This window comes from Lepisma saccharinum, chromosome 13 (assembly GCF_977018435.1).
Source record: "Lepisma saccharinum chromosome 13, izLepSacc3.1, whole genome shotgun sequence".
Lineage (NCBI taxonomy): Eukaryota > Metazoa > Arthropoda > Insecta > Zygentoma > Lepismatidae > Lepisma > Lepisma saccharinum.
This window is the reverse complement of record NC_139241.1, coordinates 71,482,513-71,495,080: the sequence shown is the minus strand read 5'-3', so window position 1 is coordinate 71,495,080 and position 12,568 is coordinate 71,482,513. Positions and strand designations below refer to the sequence as shown.

At 36.4% G+C, this 12,568-nt stretch overlaps 1 protein-coding gene across 1 annotated transcript in view; it reads right to left on the bottom strand.

Moving 5' to 3' along the window:
• Positions 1–12,568, bottom strand: part of Cad74A (cadherin 74A) — a 111,730-nt gene that overhangs the window by 59,939 nt on the left and 39,223 nt on the right. Inside the window, exons 4-9 of the mRNA XM_083134428.1 lie at positions 11,355–11,579; positions 9,124–9,259; positions 6,127–6,824; positions 3,772–4,544; positions 2,362–2,492; positions 333–613 (exon numbers count right to left, since the gene is read on the bottom strand). Coding sequence (XP_082990554.1) covers positions 333–613; positions 2,362–2,492; positions 3,772–4,544; positions 6,127–6,824; positions 9,124–9,259; positions 11,355–11,579 — 2,244 coding nt within the window. The remainder of the gene's footprint in view (positions 1–332; positions 614–2,361; positions 2,493–3,771; positions 4,545–6,126; positions 6,825–9,123; positions 9,260–11,354; positions 11,580–12,568) is intronic.

Below are 12,568 nucleotides of genomic sequence, written 5' to 3'. Positions count from 1 at the left end.
GATTAATGTACTTTCACTAAAAGTGATTGTGATATCTAAAAAATCCTTATGCACATTATTCTCTAAATAATTTATTTAAAGTGATTTAAATCAGTAATTTTTTTCAAGAAAATCATCTGATTTAAATCTTGATTTAAATTGTGATTTAAATCAACCCGATTTAAATCAATTCACCTCATCTCGGTCAAGAGGTTCCAAATAAGCTTAGAGATTTATATGTTTCTAATTAATTTACTTCCAATCAGAATACAACTAATAAGTTCCATTGCTTTAGTTCCATTACAGAAAAATCTATTTAAATATAAAACTATTCTAGCACAAATAACTGTTACCTTTTCCAGCATACTCTCAAAATCCAACTTCTTGTTCAGAATTATATTGCCCGATTTGGAGCCAACCGATACAAAGTCATGATCATCCGAACCAGGAACTTCTTCGAATCTTTGAATTGCTTTCCCTGTGAGGGGGTCCTTGGCAGACAGAGTGAGCAACGTTGTTCCGATTTCTTGCTCCTCGGGTACGTTCACTCGGACAATAGGGTTGCTCGGAGTCCACGGCAATGCGAATACTGGATTGCTGTCACTGTAGGCTTGGATGTAGATGGTTACTTCAGCTGAAAGTATCACGAGAAAGTTTATTAATGACCACACACACTGAACACAGTCTTTCATTGGCAGACAGCGAAAACGACAGTTCTTTCAATTTCTCTAGTGTGGAGAGCATACATCTCTTTCAACACTATTGCAAGTGAAAAGATCATTGATATTTTTGCTATGAGTTTATTCAAGCTTAAAAAAATACATTACTGAAACATTGCAATGAATCTACTGCACTAATATTATGTAATTTGAACACTATAATTGGGCTTGGCCTATTGGGCTCTGAAAATGAATAGATAAGTACAGTTGATGCAAATATACTAGTAGGCAAATTGTCCAATGCCATTTTCATTATTTCCTTTCACATCCAATTTGTATGTAAATAAAATTTCACACCAAAGCGGAAAGTTACGCATGACAATGGGTACATGACAGTGGTTTCTTGCCAAGTGGCAAGTGACTTGGGCAAGGGACCCACGAGACATGGTTTTCACACTAAAGTAGCAAATAACAAGTGACACAAAGGTTTTACAACAGCAAGCATGGGCATAACATGGAGCCTAACTTTGGAGGGGAGGGGAGGCAGAATCGAAAAGCAACCACCTCTTTAAAACAGCATCCAGGATTATTTTGCTAAATTACATTATGTAATTCATAAAAAATAATCTATTTCTTTGTTCCTAAGATCCCAGGAGGTTAAACTAAACAAAAGATCAAAGCAACATCATCTTCCATATTCATAACCCATACGGACATGGAGTTCACATTTAAGTGGTTCACCACGGGGTGAACTTTGCTCACACAAATTATTAAGGCTGAGCAGATACCGATTCTGATGTATCACTATCAGCCGATATCAGTGGCATCGGTATTGGAAAGTATCAGTTGGAATGTATTTACTAATATCAGCCAATACTTTTCCGGCACTCACGCTCGCAAGCCTCACAAGCTCCACAAAATTTGCAATCAGCACTTTGGCAGAGTGTAATTAATATTCCTGGACAGTATGCAAAATTCAAAGTTTATTTTTATTCTACACCAGTTTTGTGTCAAAAACTTAATTTTGTGATAACATAACATAACATGTATGTACATATTATGATGTAATTCTTGAATATTTAGAAGCAAAAATCTCAGTAAAGTGATGCATATAATTGGAGTGGAATAGTTACAAACCAGTATTAATCAATATTTTGAACAACTTTTAATTATAACAATTTTCAATTATCGGTATTGGTATCGGTGGGTATCGGTGAGAGTATCAGCATTTCAGCTCAGCCCTACAAATAATTTCCGATTCTAATTCCATTTGGTGAAAATGCACCAGAATAATGTAAAAAATCTTTGTTGTTTTGGAGAGTATGTATGTGTCCTCATGTGGCAGTTGCAAACAGCTCTTTATATGAATCATTAAGCTATTAAAAAATAACATCAACAAATGTGTCAAGCTCCCAAGTACTTCTTATGGAGAATAACAACAATCCCTCTTTAACTTAATTTTTCACTAATCAGAACATTGTTTTTGCACTCTTTATTTTTCGTCTAACATGTTAATCTTTAAACTCTTTTCTTTCCATTCATTTGCTTTGTGCAATTATATTAAGTAAAATTTACATACTTCCATAAGTGCAGTAATAAAAATCCAGCTTACATCCAACAACAGGCCATGAATTTTCTCTGATTTGCCCCTTTGTGGAAGGAAACTCCTTACTCACCCTTAAAACTACTTTTCAATGATGCACATTTAGGTTAGCATACATACCAACTGCCACTTGATTTTCAACGTCTTCCACAGCCTGCACATCCCTGGCTTCAACAGTGAAGATAATAACTGCTGTGGATTGGTGATCTAATGGTTGGGCAATAGTGACAGTTCCTGTAGTCGAGTTGATGCTAGAAAAATGAATTAGGTGTTACCATAGTACATTTTCCTTAATACCACAGGATTACAATATTGATCCACTCATTTCTATTCATATGCTACTGGCATTTGGCAACACTGTTGACCTTGGCTCCCAGTGTACCTTCCTGGAGCAGTCCAGCAACCTTGTTCCTTCACTCGTTATTTGAAAAAAAAAAGATCCAATCTTGACTTGTAGATCTCACATTCCAGTGGGGCACAATCATTTTCGGACAAGTAGTATTTTCATATATGTAAGTTCATGCAGTGGCATGTCAAAGGAGGAGGGGGGGGCTTCGTGGGCACTATAATGCCCTTCCCCCACTTTGACTCAGCATCTCCAAATGAAATTACTTTAAATACTGGAAAATATAACAAAATATAGGGAAGACTACTAAAAAATAAGACATCATACCCCTTCTTTTCAAATTTCTGGTCAGGTCACTGAGTAAATATTTCTAAAATCTGTTACAATAGTATGAAGTAGGGGTTTCCATATCACCAAAAACCTGTTGTGAATCTTGTGTGTAAAGAGAATTATAAAAGTAAGATTCTAAGATATGTATTTTTGTTTGGTCTCATCACATTCAAATGTCACTAGATTTAGTATTTCCTCCCTCCTGTAATGTGTTGAGAGAAATAACTTATATTTTTTTTTGTTAAGTGAACCAGAATACTTTAAAAATGACATTCTAGCTATAGAATCAGATACATTTTGACAAATCATGGGTAAAAAAGGTAAAGTGTTCCCCTGTGCATAGCAGCACGCCATGAAGGCATATAGGGGGTGTGGGGGTAACACCCCACACTTTCTTGATCCGGTCGTGAGTGGGGTGATGTGATCAGCATCACGCCCCTGACCGCCTTTACCCCCCAGGGTTTCCCCCAGGTACCCATGTTATTCGACGCTGGGTGGGCGCCGGGGCCGCTTCCATCATTAGAAAAGTTCCCGGATTTGAACCGGCCGGGGATCGAACCCGGGACCTTTAGCATGGTAGTCAGATGCGTTACCGACTGAGCCACCGCGGCCACATCATGGGTAAACACTATAATATTCCATGGATCACAATAGTAATCCGTGCGACCAATGAGAAGCATTATTTCCACGTTAGCCCTTATTGTGACATTCTCCAAATTAAACGACAAACATTCTCGAGAGGCCTATTTTCAATATTATACCCATACTATCAGTTTCTAAATGCAAAAGAGATATAACTATTTCCCCAGAAAGTGACGAATGTATGTATATTATGTAGTTGACATATATCATACCTGAAAGCTGTTTTGTAATTGTATGGCACTGTAGACTTAATATTTACACCAGTTTTGTCCGCAGCTCTTATTGGCTCGATTATTTTGTACTCAAGTTTCGCATCCGAATCGGGGTCAGTCGCCGTCACATTCAAGATTGATTCACCAACCACCACACTTTCAGAAATGTATCTCACATACGATTCTTTAGAAAACACAGGGGGCTTGTTATTCACATCCTCCACGTTAATGATGACAGTGGCAGTTCCAGTTTCTTGGTACGGTGTTCCACTGTCCACTGCATGGATGACAACTGCATATTCTCTGCCATTTTTATCCAGGTCAAGATTAGCTTCCGGAGCTATGGAAATTTTACCTGATTTTGAATCAATTACGAAATTGTCCCTCGCTCCGCCGGCTATGAAATAAGTTAGCTGGGAATCCAGGCCATCAGGATCTGTAGCCACAGACTGGAAAACTTGCATGCCGACAGGCGTGTTTTCTTTCACTGTTGCATTGTACGGCTCGTTCCGGAAGATCGGTCTTTGATTACCATCGATGCCAACGTGAATGTATACATTAACTTCACTATGCAGAGGAGGTTTTCCGCCATCTGTAGCCTGCACTTTTAGTTCATACTGGCCGTTTGGTGTGTCGGCTGCCCTTACAGGCCTGTTCATTTTAATCTCTCCGCTAACTGGTTCGATGAAGAACACATTGTCTTTAGCATTAGATGATGTAATTTTGTAAAACACTTTTCCGTCTCCTTGGTCAGGACCATCTATGTCTGTGGCCTGAAAAATTGAATTAGTTTATTATGAAGTTATCATCATAATTGTACATGTTATGTTAAATTAAGCATAAGTATGTAAATGGTATAATTTTACTAGATACTAGCATGCCTAAGTAACATGTACATGAAATTATTCAATACTGTATTGTACGCTAAAGGAATACCACCCCACTTTCTTTGAACACCAATGTTTATTCCAGTAGTAATTACCCTATTTCCACTCTTGATAGTGTTGCGAATTTTACTATTTTCTGTTTTATGTTGTAGCAGAGCAGCTCGTACTTTTTAAATATCATAGTAGTTTAATAAGCCAGAATTTATTAATATTTAGCCCAGATATATGTTTATTTACAGCAATAATACTAATACTAATAAATTTTGCACTGTTAAGCCTTGTTTCCATTGTATTAAAAACACTAAATATGCTGACCAAGGCAGTCTTTATTTCCATAAAAAACACTTAACACATAACATTTCAACCCCCTATCAGGATTTTTCTCAGGCTCAGAACTAGAGTAAAATCCTTTGATTTTGTAACAGAAGAGGAAACCACATGATCAAGAAACTCCTTTTCCCTATCCTAAAACCATTCACCTGTCCCAAACACAGAGGATTACACATTTGACACTAGCATCACTAATCCAAGATCAGCGCTGCAGATATGCAGCTTTGCAACGTCTGCAGATAGAGACAGCCTTCATCTGTTTATCACTTTACATCACATTTATGTAACAAGTTGGATGAAGATATAGTTAAAATAACTTAGTACGTCTTTTATTCACCATGTGTGTGAGTACTTTGGAAAATACGACTCAAAGTTCATTTCAGGAATAACATTTTTCATTTTCTGAGTGCATTTAATTTTTAATTTTTACATCACGCACGTATGAAGCAGAGACTTGGGCAATGACAGAGAGAGACAAATGAAAGATGCAGACAGTGGACATGAAATTCAGAAGACTAGAAGGGAGAGAATAAGGAATGAAGAGATATGACAGACAGTGGGGGTGGTGAAGCTTCATGACAGAATAGATCAGGCACAGATGAGATGGTTTGGACACATGAAGAGGATGGGTGTAGAAAGACTGCCAGTAAGAGCTTACGATGCACAAGGAGTGGGAGTAAGGCCAAAGGGGAGACCAAGATGTCAGTGGAAAGAGCAGATAGTGAAGAATGTTAGGAGAAGAGGACAAGATTGGATCACCGTGGAAAGAGAGGAGTGGTGGAAGACCAGAAAAAAATGGAGAGGCTTGACTTCTATGCTGACCTAGCCAAAGGTAGGAAACGGCGAAGGATTATGCTGATGACATCACATGACTGATGAACATAACAGAGTCTAACTAGAAAATGTAGGCTTCTCCAGGGAATTATACAACTAGCACACTTTGGTCAGTAATTTACGAGGACTGCAAAATGAACTTTTATATCTTTTATTTACATCATTTATCTATGTAAATATGTGCACGAAGAGTTACTCATCTTTTCATATATTGTATGAAACACTAGTAGCACATATACCTCACAGTTTTAAATATTTCCAAGTATTTTTTTAAAATAATTGCTCCAAATGAAACACTGCTTACCTTAATGAATAACTGAGGCTCAAAAATAGACGAACCTTCCCTCAGAGTTCTTCTATAATCTCTTTGTTCAAACATAGGCCTGTTATCATTCACATCTTCCACTTCTATAACAACACTAACAGTTGATATTCTACCACCACCATCAGTCGCCGTGTACGTCAAGGAGTATGACTTTTGAGTCTCGTAATCTAGACATGTCTCCTGACTGCATTCTGCAACAAAAAGTTCGCCAGTGTCTTTGTCCACTCGAAACTTTTCTGCACCAAAACCTTTCACAGAATACAAAATTTTCCCGAATGTTTCACTGTCAGGGTCCATAGCACGTAACTCTGTTATCAAGGAGCCTGGTTTTACAGTTTCAGACACCTTGAAGTTGTACGATGAAGACTTAAATGATGGGGCATTATCATTTGCATCTACAAGATTCACAGTTATCCTTGATTTGCTCACTATTCTGCCATCCACAACAGCAGCAACATCGAAAATGAACTCCCGTAACTCGGAGTTTTCATAGTCAAGCATATCTGTGTTTCCAACTCTTATGATCACTGGAGTTCTTCCGATTGCTGATGATGGATATACACTGAAAACGCCTTCTGAATTTTTCACATTTATTAGTTTCAAGAAGTATTTTGCATTATCGCCAACATCTGTGTCCTGAACAACCAAGTTCAATCCAGGAAGTGGTGTATCTTTACCTGCAAACAGAAGGAAGTTTAATTTCATCGTACAGCAATTCTATCTTATTTGTGATATATTCATAACTTATTTTATTTTACTAATGCATATGCTTCATTGCTATGATTTGGGAGAACACATGCCTCCTTTATTGAAATTTTATTTGTAAATTAGAGATGATCAAGAACTGTTACACAATGAATTTTGCCAATGTTTTGTTATGTAACTTGTCCTTATACATGTTTATTCAAATTTAGTTAACTAAAACTAAAGCTGACTAACTACGAATGTATTATTCAATATTGATTCAAATGTGGTTCTAAATATGTGCCATAGCATGAAGTTTCATCTCTAGGCTGTCAGAGGTCAGTCGCTCTGTTACTGGTGTATCTGACCAATAAACCAGTTGACATGGAGTCATACAGCGGTGCGGAGCACACACAATGTTGTCTGTGGTTTCACGAAACATGTTCAACAGCATTTCAGAACTACGTATCGAAAAGTTTTGTCTCCAGTAAAGACTGTCAACCATAGGAGTAGCTAGAACTTTATATTTGGGTGTGCACAAAGGAAAAAAAATTAGGTCTTGTACCTTTTTAATAGCATATTTTGCAACACAATCACTTGGCTCTTTAACTGCACTGATGTTTGTAAAGGAATATAAATTCACTAAATGACAGTGTTGGAAATTTCTGAATATATGTAGTAGAAAAAATCAAATTGCATAGAAATTACACACACACACAAAATGTTCATAAATGTTACAAACAAATACATCAAAATACACGTCATCTATAACAAGAGATGTCTGTCAAAAGGTACAATGTTCTTAAACTTATCAATAACTTCATTTACATCAATAGCCTAAGCTTTTTCCTGTTCCACAAATAGCAAGAGCAGGGCTTCCAATCTATCCTGCTTCTGAGTTGCTCATAATTTAGCTTTAACTTGAGAAAGCTGTGCAGCTTGTGACAGGTATAGAAGAAAGTTGCTGCAGTACAGAGTAGAATGCAGTAAATATCTTTTTTCTCCAATGACATCAAAAAATCGAAAATCTATAGACACCTGTTTCATCAGCGATAATGCACACATTTGTACCAAGTAATGACAATTTCAACTTCTTACAAACTGCCGCTTATTTTCTCTCTTATTGAAATATCTGTCTTTAATTCTCTTTGATAAAACAGCCCATTAGGGTGTGCCTAGGCACACCCGGCACACCCCGTAGCTACGCCTATGCTGTCAACTCTCTATGGCCTGAGACAACGGATTACCAATGCAGAGTTACAAGTGGATGCAGCCATGCTTACGTGAATATGGGATGAAGTTTCATATTGGTGGAATATTTGCCGAGTGGCAAAAGGGAGCCATATCGAACATTTTGCAAGAAACATGAAGTTATGTAGATTTTAATGCAGTAAATAAATTAAGTAAGTATATTATACAAATGGAGTTACTAGGTAACTAATGAATAACCCTGTATTTTTGCAGACAAAATAAAATGCCTGAAAAGTATCGGCTGGTATTGGTAATTAAAAATTAACTTACACTTTCTGATACCAATACCGCTGGTATTAGCTGATACCAATATCTTGGCATTGATATCAGCTCAGCCGTAGGGCTGAAGGTTTAACTTGGTTTCACTCCCACAAAACATTTTCTTGTTTACAGAGAATGTCCTGCAGATGATAATGGTGTTTTTGGTAGGAGTCAAATCAGATTAAACTTTCTCGTCTATAGTCTCTGCTACTACTGCTAATAGCCTATTCAGCATATCAAAATGAGGTACAGTTTGTCCACAACAAATTTAAAACATAACTTCTCTGTTTGTAGGAAACTTAAGCAATTGTTAAATAAAAATTAAAATGAAATTAAGAAAGGATTAAAAGTAATACTAATATATTACAAAAATTGTTTGCAGAGTCCAAGTATTGTTATAAGTCAAGGTGTATATATGATAATCAAATAGAATGTGTTGTGGACCAACATCATTGTGTAACATGAAGACCAGAAACCAGGGTGAGTAAAATCTGCTGTAGCAAATTTATCCTTTTGTAATTTCTATTGCAAGAATTTTCCTATAACAAAAACAATGATTTTTCCAGGAAAGGAGTAGATTTCCCTGACTTTTCCTGCAAGAGTAAATTTCCTGACTAATAAAACTAATAAACTGCATTAGATCATAAATAGCAATCACCATTTTCCAACAAACTATTATCATCATAAACTTAAGAATAATTTTCAATATTGAAGACAGGTGCAAGCTTGAAAAAGTAGTGTCAATATTTACTAACCAAGCTGAAGAGATATTATACTTACCAATATCTTCTGAAACATTGATGTGGAAATTTTCTTTGCTAAAAACTGGAATCTGGTCATCCATATCAGTAACAACAATTGTTATTGTAGACGTGGCTTCTTCTCCAAAGAGTTCATTATTAATCATTTCTGTAGCCTGAAAAATAAATATATGTGTATATTCATTTTCTTCCTTCTTGATCATTCATGAAATGTCATAGTTCAAAAACAGGACATTCTGTCAGATAACTAGTACTGTATTCTCTTTGGAAAAGACTACATAAAATAATGGATATTGTTATTTGGAAAAATTTCATTGTGATATTCACAAGTTCAAAATGAAATTGGCTTTGTTTTATAATAGAGATTTCAATCATCAAATTCAAGACACAATTATAATTTGCTCATATTCTGTAGGATATTGCTTCAATTTCATAAAATATAAGAATATAACAAAGCTTACGGATGGGCCGATATGAAATTGTGGCTGATACCGACATAAAATTTACCAATACCGACAACTGATGTTCTACAGATCTGATATAAAATTTCAAATGGTCCATTGACCTCCTTAATAAATCTATGTTACCAGATGACCCAAGCTTTCTCAAACCAAAAGAAACTGAACATTTAGACATTTAACAGTAACAAATAAGCAAGAGATTACAATAGATATGTTGAACAAGAGAAGGTTCCAAGCCACGTGCAGTTTGATCCATTCTCTCACTCCTAAGGGTTCACACTGACACTTCCCACATTCTGATCTTGGCCAATACACTGTTGTGGAGCCAAGCTACGATGCTACTGTTAGCGAAATTATCAAAGATGTTGGCAGGCACATTCATTCCACCATAAAACTCAATTTTCATAGGTTCGTGGCTTGGTCCTTCTCTCGTTCAACACCTCAATTATGCAACTGAAAATGGTAAATATCTACTTGTATAAGCTACGTAAAACAATATAAAGCAAGTTAATATTTTTTTTAAGAATCTGGTATGAACCAGTGGAGAAGCTAAGGCGTAAATACTGGGTAGGCTGAAAAATCTGCTTATATTTTTTTTATACAGCAGGTTCATGCGTCGATTCTTGTTGGTCGCAAAAGTATCAATTCCTCTTTGCTTGAAGCCTTGATCAATAGAAAGTTCTTTAACCAGTTTTTTTTTTCAATGGCTATTGTACTGAGACTGAGAGAACTTTATCTTTCATTTTTCATTGAATCACGGAGATATTTTTTTTTTTTACTCTCTTGAGGGTGCTCATACTTCTTTCGGAGGAATCTGGGAATGTCAAGACCAACTTCATAAGTTGTGTTACTTCTTTGTAGATTGTTTGAAGATCATTGCTAACTATGAATTTTAGAAGGTCTGCAGGAGGTAAATGCTTTTCTTCATCACAGATATTCTTTAAATCATTTTTTAATCGTTCTTTGTTGAAAAATGGATATGTGGACAGAAGGTTAATTAATTTCATCACAAGAAAATGTAGTTTATATTCCCCAAAGCTATTTTGGTCTACCAATTCAACAAATTTTATCTTTTCAAGATCTCCAAAACGTATTTCCAGTTGCACAGTCAGTGTGTCCAATATTTCGTAGGTTAAGGATCTGAGAGCACGAAGTCTTGTCCACTTACATTTATTTTACTGCAAATCATCTTAGAGTTTCCAACACAGTTTCACAGTATTATATTTTTATAACATAAATACACTATGTGACACACACACAAACACACGCGCGGATGCACTTGAAGTAAATTAACATTCAACAATGCAGCGCGTGAACGACGGACACACTTTGCACGAGAAGAAGCACAACAGGTTTGGTTCTGAGGCTAGCCGCTTTTATCCAGCGAATAGGCGGTCCCTTCCCCTTCCCCTCCCCTCCCAGTACACAGAGCTCACGCTGTAGCTGCCTTTGAAACGTGAGGCTTTTCGTCAAAAGCCTCAGAGTTCGGCCCGAACGCGCTCTCTCTTTCTGGCCTGCCTGACGAGATATATGGAAGGATCGGCGGAACCAAATGTTCGGATTACATAGTTTAATTCGTTTTAACGAACTTTGATTGTTACAGGGTATAAGAACATTTTAATTTCAACATTTTTTGGGGTAGGCTAAGCCTCAAAAGCCTCATAGGAGCTTCGCCACTGGTATGAACATTACATGTACCTCTTAACTCCGACCATTTTCAATTAACTTTAATATTTGGGCAAAATGTGAGAACCCTTATGTGACTATCAGTAAACAAAAGAATTCTTACCTTGACTTGAAAAGTATATATTCCACCATTTTGAAGAATTTTGGCATTTTCCCTGTCAAGAGGTTTTGCAGATGTTCTTAAAACAGCTGAAACAACTCCTTGTGAAGTTACATTTGTCTGTTGCAGCTCAAAATAGCCCTCTTCATCCCCTTCCAAAGTCAAGAGAATAGATCTTGGTTCACCAGTGTCGCCATCTCTTGAGTTAATTGTTAAAATTGAAGTTCCCTGCATTAAAGAGATATTCATATCATTCCAACATTATATCAAACATACAGCATATGTCGTAAACATATAAACAACATATGTAATAACATTCTACATTCTCTGAATGTTAGTGACAATGGTTCTACATTAACATGCAGTGTTAATTGGACATTATCCATTGTCTAGTTCAGGGGTTTCCAAACGTTTCCGTTTCATGGCACCCTTAGTGTTTCAAGACATTGCCATCTAACACTTGCAAAGCTCACTTAGTGATGTTAGGTTGCTTGCCTGAAGTAAAAAATAAACATGTAAAAAGTACTAAATAAGCACGTATTTGTACAATCACATCATTTCAGTGAAAATATTGGAACATTTCGTGGTGCCCCTGTAAGCCAGCCATGGTGCCCCAGGGTGCAGCGGTGCACACATTGGGAACCACTGGTCTAGTTCTTTAAACTATACTTATCCTAAACACTAAATTTCGAGTATAGTTTAAAGTACTAGACAATGAATAATATGAAATTAACATTGCATGCTAAGATAAAAGTGTATACTGACTATTCTCTCACATTATCTTTTTTAATTTATTTATTACACACATACATATATGAAATCATGACAATTGCCATGTAGTAAACAGCAATACATTTTGCTTCCTATTGTTAAGAATTGCATGAGCAATGCAGAAAATTTTGGCTCAGCTTAGGTAGGTCATGTTCGTAAAATATTATCAAGGAAATTGAATATTATATCAGCTTCTTCACATTCTACTTGTGCAACAATACATCCAACATACAACAACCAACCAATCAAGTTTTTATTCTCAAGGCTCAAATAATGAAGGCCTTCACATCACATTTCACGATGTACTGTCCAATGACTGACCTCCATCAGGCAAACCGAGAAAGAACACCATAAGAAGATCTACATCATTGGCGAACTTGATAAATAAACATTATTAACTAGAAAGTAGGACAACTACTCCAACGTTTATACATTCATTAACTCTA